The sequence below is a fragment of the Echeneis naucrates genome, chromosome 9, assembly GCF_900963305.1.
Source record: "Echeneis naucrates chromosome 9, fEcheNa1.1, whole genome shotgun sequence".
Lineage (NCBI taxonomy): Eukaryota > Metazoa > Chordata > Actinopteri > Carangiformes > Echeneidae > Echeneis > Echeneis naucrates.
Window position 1 is genome coordinate 4,680,367 of NC_042519.1, and position 19,449 is coordinate 4,699,815.

General features: G+C 39.7%; 1 protein-coding gene across 2 annotated transcripts; it reads right to left on the bottom strand.

Moving 5' to 3' along the window:
* Positions 1-345: 345 nt before the first annotated feature.
* On the bottom strand, positions 346-19,165 carry txnrd2.2 (thioredoxin reductase 2, tandem duplicate 2). 2 transcript variants are annotated; one of them, XM_029510650.1, is made up of 17 exons: positions 19,080-19,165; positions 18,542-18,607; positions 18,379-18,432; positions 18,132-18,276; positions 17,731-17,805; positions 17,310-17,388; positions 16,896-16,958; positions 16,632-16,702; positions 13,498-13,517; positions 12,937-13,028; positions 12,668-12,842; positions 6,967-7,103; positions 5,550-5,645; positions 4,892-4,984; positions 3,569-3,640; positions 3,350-3,447; positions 346-2,714 (listed from the first exon to the last, which is right to left on the bottom strand). In XM_029510650.1, exons 1-17 carry the CDS (start codon positions 19,153-19,155, stop codon positions 2,591-2,593), a joined length of 1,536 nt encoding a protein of 511 aa, XP_029366510.1. In that variant the 5' UTR covers positions 19,156-19,165; the 3' UTR covers positions 346-2,590. The 2 variants fall into 2 exon arrangements, with proteins under 2 accessions (XP_029366510.1, XP_029366509.1); XM_029510649.1 differs by having other exon boundaries at positions 18,379-18,435.
* Between the last annotated feature and the right edge of the window lie 284 nt (positions 19,166-19,449).

Here is a 19,449-nt window from a genome sequence, read left to right on the forward strand (position 1 = left end):
GCGGGTTGAGTGACAGGGGTGCATAGCAGACGGCCTGTCATCAGAGACGACACAGGGTCAATATGTGACCACCCCTTTTGTCAATCTTCAATATTAAGACATGTAGCAGTTAGATAAATCTGTTCGGATCTGCACATGCACATATTTACATGTGTGAGTCATTTTGTTTATTGTTTTGGACCAAATGCATTGACTGCACCTGGACAAAAAAGTAACCGTGCATGTGATGCAGTGCTGGCCCGGCTAGCAGTTTCCATACTGATTTGTATAATACAGACAATTTCTTTGGTTTGTCACAAAATAAACACAGCTCAGAAAAAAAAAAAAAAATATCTCTTTATAAACATAAATGTACTGTATACTCATGTGTACATGCAATACACGGAACACTCAATCAAGGGGCATCATTACTTTAATGGTGACATGGTGCATTCTACTGTTATTAGTTTACATATAAATTATGTATCACAAAGCTTTAACAGAAAATTGCACGTCTCTATTTACAATTACTAAAGTTGGCGGCCAGGTGACATCAGACCTGCACTCCCCAGTTTTGGGTTTTAGTGCAGGCCATCATTAGCTGGCCTGTCTGAAAGTTGAACCCTGACCCCCCTGAGACACAGGTGAGGCTAATTGGTGCTGTAAGTCTTGAGCCTGGAGAAACTTTTCAGCAAAACAACAGGAACACTGTACAAAAATGAAAATGAAGTACTACTTCATTTTGTGCGCGTGAGCTTTAATACCGAGTATAGAACAAGAGTGAAGATGAGAAAAAGCAGAAGGGGAGTGGAAGGTAAAAAGCAAACAGACATTACAGTTGCACTGACAACCTCAATGACTTTCCTCAAGTTACCTTTTTGCCCACCCTGGGGTCCTGAAGTGGCTCGTTAAGCTCAGGAACAGACTCAATTACCCTGGGCAAATATGCCACTATTGCTCAGTATTTGGTTGGTTGGTCAGTTCTGTCTGTCCTTTGGCCATCCTACTCCCCCCTCAGCCCAAGCCCCACGGACCCCTGCTGCGCCGGGAGCCCACTGTGCTCGGAGTGATAGAGTCAAGCTGTTCCTGCTGAACGGAGGTCAGGGTCCTTCAGTCAGCACCTCGGCCCTGAATAGAGCACAAAGGAATCCCCCATACCTCCCTAACCAGAGCTGAAATTCAGCTCTCTCCTCCAGCCCAGGTCCAAATAAACCTGGTAACTCTCTCTTTCTCGCTCTTTTTCCTTTCTCCATCTCCTGGCACGCTGTCACTCCCCTCATCGAAATCATTAATCAGACTGGACAGATTAGACTTCAAATAAAAATAAACTACAACCACCAACGTCTTTTCTATATTTCAATATTAACCATCTTTAGTAACATTCCTCCTTTTCCTCTACTTAATAAATCCAAGATGTCCAGTTCAGACAGCTGTGTGAACATTTGAACAATTTGGCAATTTGTGGGGGTATATTACTGTTTTACTGGTATAAACAACTGGCCTTATCTCTAATAGCGATGACTCTTGAGGGCTAACTTGCCATCTATATAAATATACAACAGATAACCTATATCAGTTTGGCACAACAAAGCCACTCTCTTTCCTGTTTCATCTGAAGATACGCTTCTTTTATAGGGATTAAAGGTACTGAATGTGCTGCGGAAACATATTCGTGCTTATGTTTTATACAGCAGCTAACTCATCCTGCCTGCCACTTTTAGTTCACAAAAAATGAGGGGGAATGGAGAGTAATAGTGCCACCTTTGGGTAAGGTTGAGGAGTATCGCTGTAATTGACCTCTCGCCACTGTTATCAAGGGATAAAGTTGCTCAGTGCCTGGGCTATGGCATCCACACAGCTTTTGACGGCACATGTTTGTAGCCCATCAGCATTCCTACATAATTTGGGATGGAGAGGAGCATGGGAGGAAAAGAAAGGGGTGACGGGGTTGGCGGAATCTGCTGGGTCCTAAACAAGCTGTGGTTCCCTGGCCCAAGTCTTAGCTGGCTGGCTGACTGACAGGCGGCCTGCTGACTGTTTGTGTGTGTCCATGGGAAATGGGGCGGTGTCGCTGTGGCGACGGCTCTGGGGCCATCCATCAGTGTCATTCTTGGGGTGGTGGTGTGAGGGGTGTATGGTATGTGTCACCTACAAGACTAATGGACAGGAAGTACAGCCAGAGAAACAACAATATTTGCAGAATATGTATATTCAGAAAAACGTTATGGCTTCGTCCACGTTTCTTGAATGGTTTCAATAAAACCTTGAGCGCAAACCTTAATCCTGATTGATGAGACTGTTTATTTAAAAGACGCTCACTCTGCGGCCAGAGCTCTTACTAACCTGATCTTTAGCCATGAGCTTTTAAAGCCTACCCATAACATAGATATATATGCGATAGCCACAGTTTTGACTCGGACACAACATGTGAGTAACACTCGTATGTCCTGAATCCCTAAATAATGCATGGAAAAGGCACGCTTCATTAATTTGGGCCTATTTCAGGTCCACATTTGAGATGGACAGGGAAAAAGAGAAAGAGCAACTTCATTCTATGACCACCGTGGGACCCTGTGTGCTCACTAGTTATCAGAGGCCGAGCAGCTTAACCTCAGCAGCCTGTGACCGTGGCATCCAGGCCAGAGTGCTTCGTGATGTTGACCTTGACCACTTCCTCAGCACAGGTTGGGTGGATGCCTACTGTCTGCGACAGGTGGGAATATGTTGCTCCACACCTGAGACACAAACACACAGAGACATTGTTCAAGTTACTATTACTGACTCGTGACTGACAAGAGTATAATTTATTTGCTATACTGTAATAACTCCTGCAAGTTTTATTGCATTATAACCCAATTTTGTAAGAGCATTTCATCTTACATATGCGTGTGTACCTTATTCTAAAGCAAAAGATTATGTCTACATTTGTAAAGTCTGTTGAGAGTGACATACTATTCTAGTGACTTATATGTTACACGGATTTAGGGTTATATTTTTAAAAAAGCAAGTTTTACTTTGGCAGCTTCTGTAATACAGAATGTTAACAATCATAACCTTAAAATTTTTACTATTTACTATTTAATTTGACTCCATGATCTGCTACATATTGCCTGCTTTACCTGAACCTACCAGTAATAAGGTGTTGTGAAATTACAAAACATTATTTATTTTAAGGTTAATTTGAAAAAACAGTAATCGTTTCACAAGTATAGTAGCAAATGACAACTTACTGCTGTATTTGTTTTTTTTTTTTTTTTTAAGTTTGAGGATATTATCCACATGAGAGCCGAGAGTGGAAAGGTGAAAATCAAATTAACACAGAAGAAATGTTTTGTAAATCTTGCTAAAACACATCAACTATTAAACTTACTGGAAACCCATGGCAAAGCCCTGCATAACTTCTCCAGCATTCGGACCAGTAAAATGCAGCCCCAGGATTGTCTGATCTCCAAACCTTTTGCAAACGACCTAAGGAGGTGAGAACACAGATTTAAAGAAGTTCATTATTTGGTGTGTAAAATACAATAATTAATAATTCTGATTCAAAATACCTAAATAAATTCATGGTACGTCTGGAGTTCAACCTTACCTTTATGTAACACTGGCTGGCGTCGCGCTCGGCAACAGTGAACTCCAGAGGCTTGTAGAAAGCATGGTAGACCTACACAGACGTAAACACAGAGGACAAGTCAAATAAACAGAAAAATGATATTACGTGTATTATTGTTTTATTTTGTGTCGTGCCTACAGCTAAGCAGGGTTTCACAGTGATTTTAATGGCCTCGTGCCTCTTGTGGCTGAAGCAGCAAAATGTGCTAATTGGAAGCGTTTCAGCATTGATCTGAATTATAAAAATGGAGGGACTTGTAATGGATTACAGGCAAAAGAAGCAAAAGAAACACATTATCATTATTTTTAATATTGTTACCATATCTTATGCACTGCATTTTTTTTGTTTATGTTGATTGTAAAGAAGATCATTTACTAAAACCAAAGTTGCAATATCTGGCTCGTGAATAAAATACAATCTGTGAAAAAGTCACATCAAAATGTAACTGCTTGCTCATGATGCTGAGGGATTTCACAGTTCTTTATTGAGACGTGTGAAGTGTGTTTTATTCTATGGCCGAACATGCTGACACAAGTTGTGAGGGCCATGCAGCTGTCGGGGGCTGGTGCTGCAGCTCCTCTTCAGATCTCAGTGCGCCTGTCATCACCCTATACACACCTCAATCAGGCCTCCTGCTCGCCTGTCAGTCACAGCCGGGAGCCCCACCTCGCCGGCTAAACCATTTATCTACAGCCTCTTGCAGGTGTTGGCGAATATTTGGCACACTGTGCATGTACACAAGAGGAGCTACTTGCTTTGCGTTGTGTTCATGTGTCAGTGTGTGTGCAATTTTTGCATTTGAGACTGTATTTCTTCTGTAAATAACATATCATTTACCTGATTTTAACACTTACTTACAAATGACCTTTTAAAAAAAAACACAAAAAAAAAAACAACCCATTATATTTATCTATTTAATTCTGTTATATGTATTAACCAAACCAAAACATAGAAACATATGTCATATGCTAAAAGTGAATTCTTTATGTTGAGGCTTTTCATAACATTGCAGGCACTTGGGTTGTTACATAAAACTAAACAGTGCCAAATTAATATGGACATTCCTGGTGTCATGCACATGTTATTAAAATCCCCATTACTACGTAGTGGTAAAAGTAAGAAGTAATTTTCTTTTAGTATTCATAATGGTAACCATGATAAAACTCCCAAGATTAAATCATATTTTAGTTCATGAAAGTTTTTTTTTTTTTGTTCGTTTTAAAAATCAATCAAAGAATATTTAGGGTAGGAAAGTCACTGCCCATAGCACTGTTATCACAACACATTTTCTTTTTGTGTTACCTCTATGTTGTCTTTTCCATGCCTCTTCTCAGCCTCCTCCTCAGACAGACCAACACAACCATACTCAAGAGGGGTGAACACTGTGGTAGGCACCTGTCACACAAATACACACATACCTTTTTGGATTTTCTTTTGGTATTCAATTTTCACTGACTCCAGGATCAAAAAGAATTTTCACTTCACAGGAAAACATGCATTTAATTTAAGAATGAGGAGCAGCAATAAATGTATGGTCTAAAACTCATTTAATATGAAAACTATATCAAACAGGTCAGTGCACCAATTTTAAAAATCCTTTAACAGTGACCATGTGTAGGATGCAAACCTGAAGGTTGGAAAACCACTACACTGAAACCGCCACTAAGCCTTGCAGAAGGATGAATTTCAGTATATATGGGATGATGAAGATTGATGATATTACGGAAAATGCTTGTGTTTATGCTATGACTCATCCTGAAAAGTAGTTGGAAATACAGTCAGATGGGGGTCTGGCTACGCAAGAGACTCCAACCACAAAGCACCCGAATTTATTATATTATTATTCAAACCAAATGAAGCATAAAACAACAGGCTGAAAAGACACAAAAACATAAGCTGTGGAAAGATAGAGGAAAATAACCAATGTTTGAGTGTGTGGGTGTGTGTATATGTGTCTTACATTATCGTAGTTCATGAGTTCAGCACTCTGACCAGCCAGTCTGCGGGCAAGAAGCTTTCCTGCTTTAATGGCTGTAGGGGTCAATTCAGGACGACCCTAAAACAAGGGAAAATTTAATACGTCTGATCTGCAACCATAAACACACAAGATCCCAAGTTTGTCCTTTAAGTCCAAATACTTTTTTAAAAAGCTGCTTTTGTTCGAGCCATTAGGTCGATCACTTTCATTTTAAAATATATGGCAAACACAAGTGGCAACTACTAATTATTTAAAAAACCCAACATCTTGGCTTCTGTGTTTTTTGACCATTTTTCTGGATGCCTGCCAAAACAGACAAACGCAAACTCATGGATACACACCTGCATGCATACATACACATATATACAGCTGAATTGTACAGGAAACAGGAGGGCTGCAGGGCAATTCTAAAGGTATGACTAAAACCTGTTAAATTACCACTGCACATCCTGTTGTCCTAAATATGCATGTATGTGGATGTGTACTCGAGTATCTGTTTACACACCTGACAGCATGCATCACTCTAATGCATTTCTTGGCACAATTTTCTAATTTGAAAAAAAAAAAAAAAAAGAAATCACTGGACAAACTGAGAGATATCAGTTACAATAAAAAGAAAAAGTCGCTCTGCTGCTGTGAAAGGCTGACAGACAGACTGGGTAAAGCATGACTCATCAAATCATTCAAAAGGACACTCAGGGAGAGAATGTTGGTGTGTCGGTGTGTGCGTGTGTGCGTCTCTGGGAGACAGGAAGGAAACACACAGCTGGTCATGATGAAAAAACAACAGACATTACATTCAGCAAGTATAACTAGTATCAACATGGCTGGTTCTGGCTTTGAAACCGAAAAGTTTTAAGATAGAAATTTTGCTATTACTTTAAGTTCTAAATAGATTAATAGACACTGGTGCACATTGCAGTCTGTCTCCCTGCATGCTACAGTGTGTGTATGATGTCTGTGAGTTTCAATTTGAATGATGCATGACTCAGTGGTCCCCAAGTGGTGTGACCTCTCAAGTAAAGCAAGGAAAACAAACACATTACTAGTGTTGGGATCTGCTCATGTCTAAATAATACACTTTTATTAGTTTGTAATCATATTTCTGCTACATTTAGTCTGATCACACATGGAAAAAAAAACCAAACAAACAATATTCACCATTTTTGGAAATTTTCATTTGAAGTTTTTGGTTCCAGTTTTTTAATCAGACCTCTGGATTATCTTTTCAAACTATGACAATATTCACAGTTTACTGAAGAGGGTGTGGACTTCCAGCAACTTTGACAATGTGCTGATTTTTACATTCTACATGAAGATTAATAATTGTGGGGAGTTCTTTTCCTTTCAAGACCGCTTTGTTTATACTGTCAGTGTAGCATCTGTTGACAAGGCCTACCTCACCAATGTCTCCAAGTGCATAGATGTTTGGAACTGAGGTGGATTCATCAGTGGCCAAAACTATTTTCCCAGTTTCCTGGTTGAGTTTGACACCAAGCTTGTCAAGGCCCAGGGCTTTGGTTTCAGGAGCTCTACCTGAGATCAACAAGGAGGAAACACAAGGAGACTGCTGCATTACAACCGAGGAGAGAGGTGTAGAGGATAAAGCAGGCACCCTGTACAGTGTTCATAACAAGCTCTGCTCAGTCGTCAAAACCGTACTAATTATAAATAGGGAAAGTAGAGTGTTTATAATACCTACCATGCATGCAACTTAAACACTGAGAATGGGAGCTGACTAAAACAACCCCCCTCCCCTGCCCCCCCACCTAAAAAAAAATACACTCCTCCATCCTGACACAAAATAACACTGAAGAAAGAAGTGTTTATGAATAGAACTGTTTATTTATTTATCATTAGAGGGCCATGCTAGATACTCTGAATATGGCTACAAAACATGCAGATGCTCATCCGTAAGAACATTTATTAACAATAACAATGTGCTTTTCCACTCATCATTTTAGCTTGTTGGCATGGTAACGGTTGTAAGCACAAAACTACTAATTAATCAAAATTTACATCACTTTCCCATAATGTTCATCAAAGTACTAGGAAAATACAAATCATTATCTGATGATAACAACAGATCATTCACTGAAACAGAATATATCTGGGAAACAAAAAATAATGGACTGTGTGGTGGACTGGCTAAAACACTGATGCAGGCAGAGGTCGGCTAAAACTCTGAGTTTTGAGGGCATCCTATCCCCTCAGTTTTATATCATTGTAAATTTAATTTCTCTGGCTTTTATACTGTTAGTTTGAAAAAACTATTTACTGGAAGAAAAAAAAAATCTTAAAACCACAGAAAAAATGTCATTCTTTAAAAGTTAAAATAATGATCGAACAAATGTAGAACTCTTGAATTAGGAAACAATAACATCTGGCCAGCTGACAGGCAGCGTTTGAGAGGAGGGGAAACTGATGAGCATCTGGGAATCAGTATCCCACTGACCTCAAGGGACATGCCAAGGTGTGAGTTTTGACACTTCCTGGGAGATGGTTGACTGACACTGTCGACACCGAGTCTCCATGGCAATGGGAGAACGAACCACTCACTCCCCGTCCATCTCCACAGCCCCTCCTGGGTAGCATAATAAACACCCGGCCCTGAGGTACCCATGTAGATGCTATCGGACAGTAAAAATAACAAACCCCTGAGACCCCTTTTCCTGACTGGAGCCAAAGAACAACGTGCTCTCCCTCTCCTAAGACCAGGGGGGCAACAGAGACCAGTCTAGTACTCTGCAGTATGGGTGGCTGAATAGGATAGAGAGCATGGAGAGGAACGACAGAGGCCAAGTCATGACCAATTCCCAAAAGCTGGACCTCTATCACCACAACACTGGAGTAGTCTACATTCATAGGCTGTTCTGTGGTTGATGTAATTTCTGGTGATGATACAGCCCACATTTATCTCTAAAGTGAGTTAATATTAACATTTTTATTTTTGTTTTGTTTTGTTTTTGGACTGAAGACAAGCAGTTTGGATGATACAGCCAAAGATTTAAATCCTTAACTTAAAAGTAACCTTTCAGTGAAGAACAAAAATAATTTGATTTATAGCACATTACAATGTAGTTGAAAACAGTTAACTGATGTATTAGGCCAGAATTATAACTTCCTCTTGTAAAACATCTGTAGGCTAACTGGTGTTACAGATGTAAAAATGTGTACAAACTAGTTAATAATGTAACTGCTGAAACATTTATTTACTCATACATATATTCATTTTGTGTGTATAAACATGTATAAAATAATTAATCGTTATTGTACTGGACATTTAAGCAAACTTTACCTGTTGGTAGGTATCAATAGGTACAGCTAATAGTCTCAAAATAATGTAGTGAGTAGGCATTAAATTTCATTAGACTGCAGACTTGGTTGAGGATTAAGCCACAGTTTAAGACCTTTCAAGTCATTTTTTTTCTCCACACATTCTTTGCCATAATCTTTTAGATATGTAAATGTGTATTAACACTTAATGCTTTATAATGAACACTAATCATATAATAGATAATTACAGCATCAGAGTGTACTGAGTAACAAATCACCCATTAGGTGATTAAACAGCAGTTGCCTCACAAATGATGACAAATGGGGAGCAACACAGACAGTAAAAAATTCTGCTGATGTTCTAAATAATTCCATGCATGTTGATGCATACCTTATAAATGCTCAAGATCAAATCTTGGTGCTTAAAATAAAGTAGTTCATAAGGCTGAGGTTCAATGGAATTGTGTGTCCCTCTCCGACAGCAGCTAAACACTAAATATCTGATATTTTCTGAATTCAAAGTATTGAATTTCAGCAATGGTTCATGCTTACGTATTGGAATTTTCCAACAAAAATCTATATCAGAAGAATCAGAGCCATATCAGAAGTTCCTGTCTATAGCTCCACTATGTACTATACTGTAGGTGTGACCATAGCTCCATTATACAACAAGGACACAACAACAGTTTTGACTGATAAGAGCCTTCATAGGAGCTGGGCCATACACACACACACACACACACACACACACACACACACACACACACACACACACACAGTGGTCCAACACATAGGCCAATCGGAACAAAGCCTGTTGTGACATTGAGAGGAAAGCCTCTAGACTGCTAGGCTAATTAGCCACAACAAACCTCCACAGGGTGAAATGAGAGCTGAATTCTTATCTGATCAATCAAATGAACAAAGACAAAAGGGAGAGCAAAGTTAGGGGGTGACTGTTATTCTTGGAGGGAGAGAATGTGCCAGAGAGAGGGAATTCTCCAGCTGCAGAAAAAGATTATTGCGGTGTCTGTGGATATTTAAAGATGTCTAGGAAATGGGAAATGTGACGGGAAAACTAAGAGCAACACATTTATTATGTAGACGAGTTGGTGCATTTCATCCACGCGGTGTTCAAAAATTAGATGTGTGAAAACTAAAACTTTAACTTCCAAAATCAAGACCAATGCTTGCACATTTCAGAGCTTTCTGTAGGTAATGTTTGTCAGCTGGACGAGAGCTGTCATAGCTTCTGTATAATATAATATAATAATAATAATACATATAATATAAACATTAGAGACAAGTTTAAATGCTTGTTTCCTTCATCAGCTTTGTACTATTAGTGATTGGATCAAGAACGCATTTTTATTTTTTACTGAAGTTCAGCCAGTTTAGTTGTTCCAGTATAAGAAGCTCAATTTGAAGGGGGCATGTTTCGGAGCTTAGCAGCATTTCCTCTAAAATGTGATGACAATTGTCAGGTTGTGTGCTGATTTTGGCAGCCCTGTCAATCAAAGCTGCACGATCACCCACATATATGCTTCCTGAAGCAGATCAGCTTTGTTTTTTATTATTCACATTGTTGAAACCATTGTTGTTCATTTACCGAGGCAAGCCCAATAAACATCTCTATGAAATGAATACCATGTGCATGATCATTTCAAAATGTTATTTCCCAAATGCACTGCAATTCAGCCAACAACAGAGCTAAAAAAACACTAACTTGAATTTTAAAAAGCAAATACTCCTTCAGGAAGTAGGAAATATTTCTATAAGACATCCTCGAGTACTGCAAAAACTAGAGGAAGAGTAACAGTAATGTGTCCACTGTCCACATGCAGGAAGTGTGGAAATGTTCTGTTTCCTGGTGTGTTTCTGGACACACCTGGACAGGGGTGCGGCCATGAGGCCAGGAAGGAGCAGGGGAAAGGTGGAGGGAGACAGGGCCAGGCAGAAGGATGTAGCAGACAGTGGTGATACTGTCCCCCGGTCCCCTCTGGCCTTTAATAACTCCGGAGAGGCCTGAGACCCTGCTTGGCCCCTAGTGTAAGGTCACAGTAAAAGGAAGTGGCCTTGCACTCATAACTCCTGCATGCACACATCAAAGAGCAGAGGCCACGTTTTTACTGGTTCTCTGCGCTGTATGGGAACAAAAGCTGTGTTGGATGTATGGATGTACATATAGCAAGTGTTTGGGTACGAGCAAAGGAAACAGTTTCTGGTGTTTTGACAATTTCTGGACACCCTTTTAATGAGTAGGACTTGACTGACAAAAGGAGATCGAAGTTTGAGTTGTGGTGATTCATTTCGCTGCAGATAATAATATATTAAATGTTTGTAATGATAAAAAACTAAACTGAGATGATTCATGAGGATAGGATAAAGATTTATTTCCCAAAATGTCATGTGCTTGGCACAGTTTGTTGAGCACCCTCACTCTACAAAATATAGGAAACATAAGGGATGCAGCTTCTCACGCATGTCATGACAAATATCTACTGGTACATGCACTCAATGCAAATATCATTCTCACCAGGAGTCTCACGCTGAGACAATGTGGGAATTTAGCCCTGGGTGGGAGGAATGAGCGTCATCTCAGCTGCAGGGTCACAGACATCCTTGTCACTGTCACACGCATAGGGCCAAAGGACCCCTTTTTCCCCTCAAACACACACACACACACACACTGAAATAAAGCAAAAACCTGGTAGTCAGATTTTCGGAAGCACAGCATCGTCTTTGAAAGCACTCAACACAAATAAACTGACGGCTGTGGCTTTGACGGATGTTCCCTCTATTGTTATGCACACTGTTGGTGGAACAGTAGAAATGGAACAACAGAATGGAGACTTGGTGGCTAAGAATGAGAAGCCAGAGAGCTGGTAGGAATGGCAGGCAGAGGACCACGAGCAGAGATGGCAGTGACAGATGCAGGGTTGGTTTCCGCAGGGCTGGCATGGGCAGGAAAACGCAAAGAGGGAGAACAAAGAGGGGAATGCAGTGACCCTGTGCCTGGGTGCATCCTGCCCCTCTCCAACCACAGCACCGCAGAGCCAGCAGTGGGTGATTAACACTTCCCCTGGCCATTCCCATCACTCAGGCTTTATTACTTTGTTTTCAGGTTGGATACTTCTACTATCTGCTGACACTGCACTCTATTGGAGATGACAATGAAATTGATGGTGGCATGGACATCACAGTCCCACTAGTGGTTTATATTAGGGATATATTGTTACATCAGAGGAAAACAACGCAGGTGCTGATTGACGTTCAATCACCAGAATTTTAAAGACAGGGGATGCATTAAAAACTCCATTGTACTAGAATGTGAACTGCATTCACAATTTAAAACAGTATCTGGCTTATTCAATATTTACCCATCTAAATAAATCAAGCGGATCAACTTCAATCCAAGTCTCAAATCAACAGATATGTTTAAAGCCAATTAAAAAAAGCGTAAAAAAAAAAAAAAAAAAAAAAAAAAAAAATCAGGACCAGAGTCAATCAATACAAATCGTAAGCCAAGTCAATTGAGCACATAAGTCAAGTTTGTCTAAAAAATGGTTGCAGTTTCAATAACAATTTGAGACTCTCAACAGTGAAGTCTTGATTCTTCGATTTCATGACATTAGTTTCAATCATGTCCCACACTCAAACCTACAGCTTTGATGTCTGTTATTTATAACCAATACAACAAGCTACAATTGCTTTAGATATTGTGTTCTCTATTTTAACTTAATTTTGCTGATAAAAAACATTAATTCAACACAAGTTTAGTTTTTCGATTTTAAATATTTTCCCTGAGAGTTGACACACAGACTTACCAACTGCCCATAGCACAGAGTCATAGGTGTCTTGGTGTTCACCACCTGTCTGGGTGTCGGTCCAGGTCACCTGTAGGGCTCCTGAGGAAAGTTTGTCCACTCTCTTTGGAACACACTTCCAGGCAAACTTGGTCCCATAAGTCTCCATGTAGTCTGTCACTAGACCTGCCATTTGCTGAAAAAAAAAAAAAGGAAGAATACCACCTTTCAAACATGGAAACAGAATCATGATATGCATATAATTCAAGGGCTAATATAGGGAGCAATACCTGATCAAACCCCCGGAGGGCGATACTGCGGACCATCACAGTAGTGTCTAAGCCGATGCCTGTGAGGAACCCTGCACACTCCAGAGCCACATCTAGGTGATGTTGGGTTGAGGATTATAATTACAGTTTTTTCTTCAGTTGCATGCACAGATACATCTGATGTGTGGCCTTAACATAAGAACTGACATGCTTGCAAAGCAAGTAAGGGCTTAAAAAGAAGAGGAAAAATCAAAGTAGTACTGTATTTTAACAAGAGAATGATTAAATAGGATTTAAATAGAGGAGGACAAATCCACAATTACGATTATTTTATCAGGGTTTACCAGATAATGTGAGCAAAGGTGTGAGACTCTGGAAACTTTTCTGAAAGGTCTCAAATTACAACAGAGCGTTCAAATTTTTTTACTGAGTGATAATTACTCAGAAATACAACCAAAAGCTGATTTGTGCAATGTTAAATTGTGTTAATCTCAGAATTGTTACTAAATTAATTTCTTGACTGATTACTGGAAGATTTATACAGTGGCTTCATTTACAAGTCCTCTAGCAGACAAAGGATACAGCTGGCTCCAACCACAAGTCTGTCAAACAAAAATAAGTTATTAGTTGAACTAGTACAATAAAAAAAAAAAAAAAAATCTTTGTGCAGCACATTGTGACCAAATAAAAGAAAAACAAATACAAATTTGGAAATACTTAAATCCTAGAATTAGGGAGGTGATGAATTACAGAACTTAATAACCTGAGAGGGATGGGAAGAGGTGTGAAGTAAATGCAGGACAGTGTGTGTGTGTGTATGTGTGTACTTGCAGTGTCAGAGGATGTGTGTGTGGTCCAGGTAAATCACACATCTAATCCAGCACTGAAATCTGTGTGCTGAAGAGAACTAATTGCTAGCATTTAGGCTAATCCCTAGAAATGGGGTGTGCCACATTCTGGGACAAACGAGTCTGTGGAGTGAAACTAGTTGCCCGCATGGATGAGGCCCCTCTCTACTGTTTTTAAAACTTCAAATCAAACCTCTCTCCCTCCACGTCTGCTCCACCTGACAGCTCTGGGTGCCTGCGGCACATCCTGTCCTTGTCCATGCTAACACTTAACACTAAAAACCCTAGTGCCCATTTTCTCCGTGTCTGTGTAATACACAGCTGCACTTAGCATGTATTGTGAGGTGGCTTAAAGGAGATGAGGCAAAAAGCTTTAGCTTGATTCTGCACTTTCATCACTGAAAGATTATGTCGTGGCCCCCAACTCCGCTTCTTTCCATTGTGTATGATTGTATTTTACACTAGTCAATAAAACTACAATACATGTTTCAAACCTACTGACCCTTTTCTGCAGTTGCGACATTGATAGACGAGCATATAGAAAATGCGAAAGCCAACTGCATAGATAGCAGTAAAATGATGCTCACTTGCATTTAACAAATCAGGGGAGCATATCATGTAATCTAGCCTGTAGACAAGAATAAATGGGACGCAAAACTTAAAAGTTGCTGATTGGTACCTTTGTCTTGCCAAAGCCACAAGGACAGCATGACAACATTACCAATGCTTCAAATGTCTATGCTGAAGAACACAGATAGATTTAAATAAAAGTATTTCCCTATTCCAGTTTCATGTTTGACTCATAATCAAGCCTCTGCAGCGCCATTTAGACAATGAGAAGCAATATTTCAACATTTCTGACAGGCTTCTGGTAGGCTAACAGCTTTCAGTGTCATGGATCAAACTGTGAAAAATACAACATAGTCTTATTTTATTAGTAATTATGCAACTATGTTGCATTTAATGTTGACATTGGAATGTGAAATACTAAGTGGAATATGCAGAGAGAGACTAAAGTTTGAACTTTTTTCATGTGTTCATTTCATAAAGTGTTTTGCTAAGTAGCTTGAATTCCAGGGCAATACCGCTGAGACCATTCTTTCAGGTGTGTGACATGTTACAAACACATCATTTCAACATTAATGCAATAAACTTCTCAGATTATTTATGACAGCCAGAGACTGCTGTTTTTGTCTACTGCGTAGGTTGTTTCATGATTGCTGTAAGGGTCCATTAAAAGCAGTGGAACATAGACTTATTTGATATTTGAGTATTGAGTACTTATTTTAATAGAAATGTGTGTAAGTATTTGTAATGTTTGATTACATTTTAGACTCCCCTCTCTCAGGATTTTCCTGGAAAGGCACAAAGAGGTTTAATACATCTGTGATGCCATCTGTGGTTTTATCTTTGTTGCGTTTACAAAATAACTATTTTGTAAATTACAGCCCCAATGCAAATCTGTTGCTCCTCCATCTCATTCACGTACTTGGTGATTCAGCGAACAGTATCAAAGGCTTGTTGGCACGTGCTCACTGCATTCTCCTGATCATACTATGAATGCAGCCAGCTCTGGGCTTTGGACCTGGGGCCAAATCTGTCATTTGGATGTGTGTGTGATCCAAGGTCCATTAGACACATGTCACTCAATTGGACCACTACTCCCACATGAGTGCTACCGGCAGACACATCCTTTCGGAACTCACCTGCACACCTGACAGTTCTGCAGTGAAACAATATCACCCCTTCTAGGCTAGTATGTGGTTTGAGCCCTTATAGGAGAAGCTAATGCTAATGCTAACCCACAGCTAACCCCCGCATAACCTGCAGGGAGGTATGGGACTGCACTAACCCTCACTGTCTCACATCAAAGGCTTCCTGAACTCAAGTGTTCGCTCTGAGTGGATAATTCTGCTTATTACACAAAAGTATTCTGTTGAACGGATGACTGCTACAGTGATAACTGCTTGAGGGTGGTGGCAGTATACTCAAATTGATTTGATGGCTATAAATGATTTTGCATTGCCTCCAAGTGGTCAAGAAACAGAATAGCACAAGTCCTCTATACTGACACACCACAAAACTTAGTGATACTTTTTTAGCCAATGAGCCTAAATCAGGCACAAAAAAGGAATTGGAAAAAAAAAAAAAAAAAAAAAATTAATTAAAACTCTATGGTACAGACAGCCAAGCTACACATGAAGCCTGAATATAAGAATAATTACTTCCGCTTATCTGTCTCTGTGCAGCAAACAACCACTGCAGCCCAGGTATACCACAACCACCTATCACCGCCTGCATGTTGTGCCAAGAGGAAACGTCAGGGAAAGACCAATTAACCAGGTGATGACAGAAGCTATATGGCTGGATTAAAGGGCTTGTTCTGTAAAGGTCAGGATGCACATCGCTAATCTGAATCATGAGGCGAGGACAGGCTGGCAGGAAGGGAGAAAAACAAACTGCATGTCAGTGATGAGTGATTACAGTGCGTGACAGTAGGACATCTTGTGTCAGTGAGCAAGGTAGCATGGAGGGGAGAGTAAGGCATTAATAGTTACTTTTAGATAGTTAAAAGTTTTATATTATGTTTCTTTGTAGAGAGAGAAGCAATCCTACACATTCTGTAATTAAAAAAATACATCCATGAGTAATTACACTTTTTAAAGCTCGAAAAGTCTCCAAGTCTTCATATAATATATTCCTACACTTCTGGAGTAATGGTTATGGTTAGGGTTACTAAAGGAACCTGACTGAGCCAACATTCAGAACACCTTCAGAAACTGCAACTGGAGAGCACCGACAGGTTAAGAGTATGTGCTTGTAGGTGTGAAGAGTTCAAAAAAATTAAAATGAAAAACATTTCCTCACGTTTTACCGGGTGACTTTTTCAGCCAAAACATGTCATCACTGGTGATGCCATGCTCCACCGCTCCAGGGATCTGTAATGAGAGTAAAGCAGTGAGCATACGCATCAATCATCTATCAATTCTATTTTTGCTGTGTAAAAGCTTTTCTGTTGTTGTACGGCATTGCTCTCTCTCTCGTCCTTGTCTACCAGATAATCAACCTAACATACACTGGCAGAGAAAGACAGCAACATCTGAGAGAAGTTATCATAACAATCATACTTACATTTGTGGGATACTTGGGCCGCCCACCTGTAACGATTACAATGTTTTTGGCAGTGAGGATCGTCTGTAAAATAGTAGGAAAACGTGAGGTAACACCCTTTGTTCATATCCTTCAGAAAACAAGGAAATGTCCAATGAAAGCAATTGGTCTCCACAGTGTACTGCATTGAGGTGATGATGGAAAAGCTCTAAAAATCACTAAAACAAGCAACAGTGAGTTAACACTAAGTGGGTACAGAAGTGTACAGAAGTTAAGATAGCAACATTGACTGAGATTAATTTAATAAGAAATAATTTAAATGAAACATTCAAAGAAAAACTTTTGAAACAGCAAAAATACCTCATATTGAGGTGAAACTGCATTAAGAAACTGAAGTAAATATTTCATAATTTATTTTATAAGTCAGCCGCTGACCTCTTTTCCTGCTTTGGTTAGTCCTTTAACAGTGTGTTCATCCACCAGACTTCCTTTGAAGTTCAGATACTTCACCTTCCTGCAAAACAGAAAAGAAAGGTTTTATTTGGAGTGACGTATTCACTTTCACAAATGCAGATCCTATGAAGCAAACTGTTACAGATTCACTTATGACCCTCATCATCCCTCATTTCCTTCATATTCTCACATACCCTCTAGACTACAATTTTTATTTATTTGCTCAAATGCAGGTTAGCGCAAAAATTAAAAAGCATATAATGGGAAAAAAAAACTATGTGGAGGAGAGGCAGGTGATTTCGGGATAATACAAAATATCTGCTGTACAGCTGTGAAAAACCTCACTAAATGAAACTATCAGCATTATATAAACAAGTCTGAGTAAACCAAAAGGCTCTGGTACTTGTCTTGCAGCTGGACTCTGTGACCCCAGTTTAAGGACCTGACATGGTTTTGGACCCCCTCCATCATTGTGGCCCTGGAAGACACACAAAAAGTAATTATACGACACTGTACATAAGAAGCTCTTAAAGATGCTGTATAATATGCCTGAGCTTCTTACTATATGTGCATCTACAGGTATGGCTGAACGATGGGGCTTGAAAAAGCAGAACAATATAAAGGAACCACCAAAAAATAAGCTAAAATTGAAATCAGTCACACATTTCTAATTTTTGAGGCTACAACACTAGATGGTGCCATTCAGCTACTAACTCCCTGCACTGCATGAGTTCATTCAAACGATTTCCTCTCTCTCTTTAGCTGATGAAACACTCAGACACTTTGTGCTTGGGTCAAACCTACCAGTCATGGCACACTGGCTCTGAGATCTGCCAGCCATACTTCTTAGCATCTTTAAGTGCAGTGCCAAAAAGAGCAGCCTGGTGTATGAGCTTCTTAGGAATGCAGCCAACATTAACACAAGTACCACCGAGACCCCACTTGGTGCCTGTTTGATGAAGCAGTCCATGTGGATTTAATAATGGTGTGTTCAAATCATTACTGAATAAACAGGTTTGAAGAACACTTGCCACAACAATTTTTATTTTACCTTTTACAGTGGGGTCCACATAATCCAAAACAGCCACTTTCTGTCCAAACTGCGCTGCTGTTAACAATAAATAAATAATAATACATATAGTTTATTCATAACTTTCTACAATGATCACTGTGTAATGCACAGATGTCCAAAGACGAATAGCCGAAGAGCTCACCTTCTTTGGAGCAGGCAAGCCCTCCTGAACCCCCTCCAATGACCACCAGGTCATAGTCATATTTCCCTGCACGAGAAATACAGAGGGGGGGGGGGGAATAACAGACCCCCCAAAAAAAGAAAGAAAGAAAGAAAGAAGCTGAAATTATGTAACCCTCCAAAATGTATCTATTCCTGCTGCATTTCCCTGACCTAAGCTTTTAATTTACCAATGTCCTTTGGAGAAGGAACAAACTAAACCCAATTCAAGGACTGTCAGCTCATTTTAGTGTGATATTACACTCTCCATCGTCGCTTCAGTACACAAGTTGCTATGTTTGCAACGTATCGTGTTTGGGTCTTGGCGCCGTCCGTTCGCCCACAGAGTTGTGTTTCCAACTGGCGGCTGAGGTAAATAAACTAACCGGGGAACCGCTCAGTGACAGCCGCTGCCGGTCGGAAAGTTGGCTGTGTCCTGACAGAAACACCTACAACTAACAACCTGACAACGTTCACTTCTTTGTATCTACACACAACAATAAAACGTCATGTTGTTTTACCTGTCAGGTTTCTTGTCGGCACGTATAAGCAATTAGTCTTTTTCCACCGGTGTCTGCCTCTGCACAAGGCAGCCATGTTGTTATTGTGAAAGGACCTTGACCCCGTATTAGGTGGCTAGAAAATTGCCTGAAAAAAAAAAAAAATTATATACAGAGCGAAATAAATAGCGAAGTTGTTTTGTTGTATGTATATATATATATATATATATATATATATATATATATATATACACAACACATATATATAGCGAAATAAATAGCTCATCATAATAAGTGAAAAAATACTGCTTACTTCCTATACCCTACATGTTATATTATCAAAAATCAATTGTGTGCAGTAAAAATATGTCAAGATTGAGATTGGTATTTC

Bases quoted from the DNA above. Each gene is read 5' to 3' on its own strand.
- txnrd2.2 (XM_029510649.1), bottom strand. From the start codon at position 19,155: ATGGCTGCCTTGTGCAGAGGCAGACACCGGTGGAAAAAGACTAATTGC. The intron at 16,703-16,895 runs GTAAGTATGATT...CTCTCATTACAG, and splicing joins GGCCCAAGTATCCCACAAAT to ATCCCTGGAGCGGTGGAGCA. The intron at 13,518-16,631 runs GTGAGGAAATGT...TTTGTTTGACAG, and splicing joins AAAAAGTCACCCGGTAAAAC to ACTTGTGGTTGGAGCCAGCT.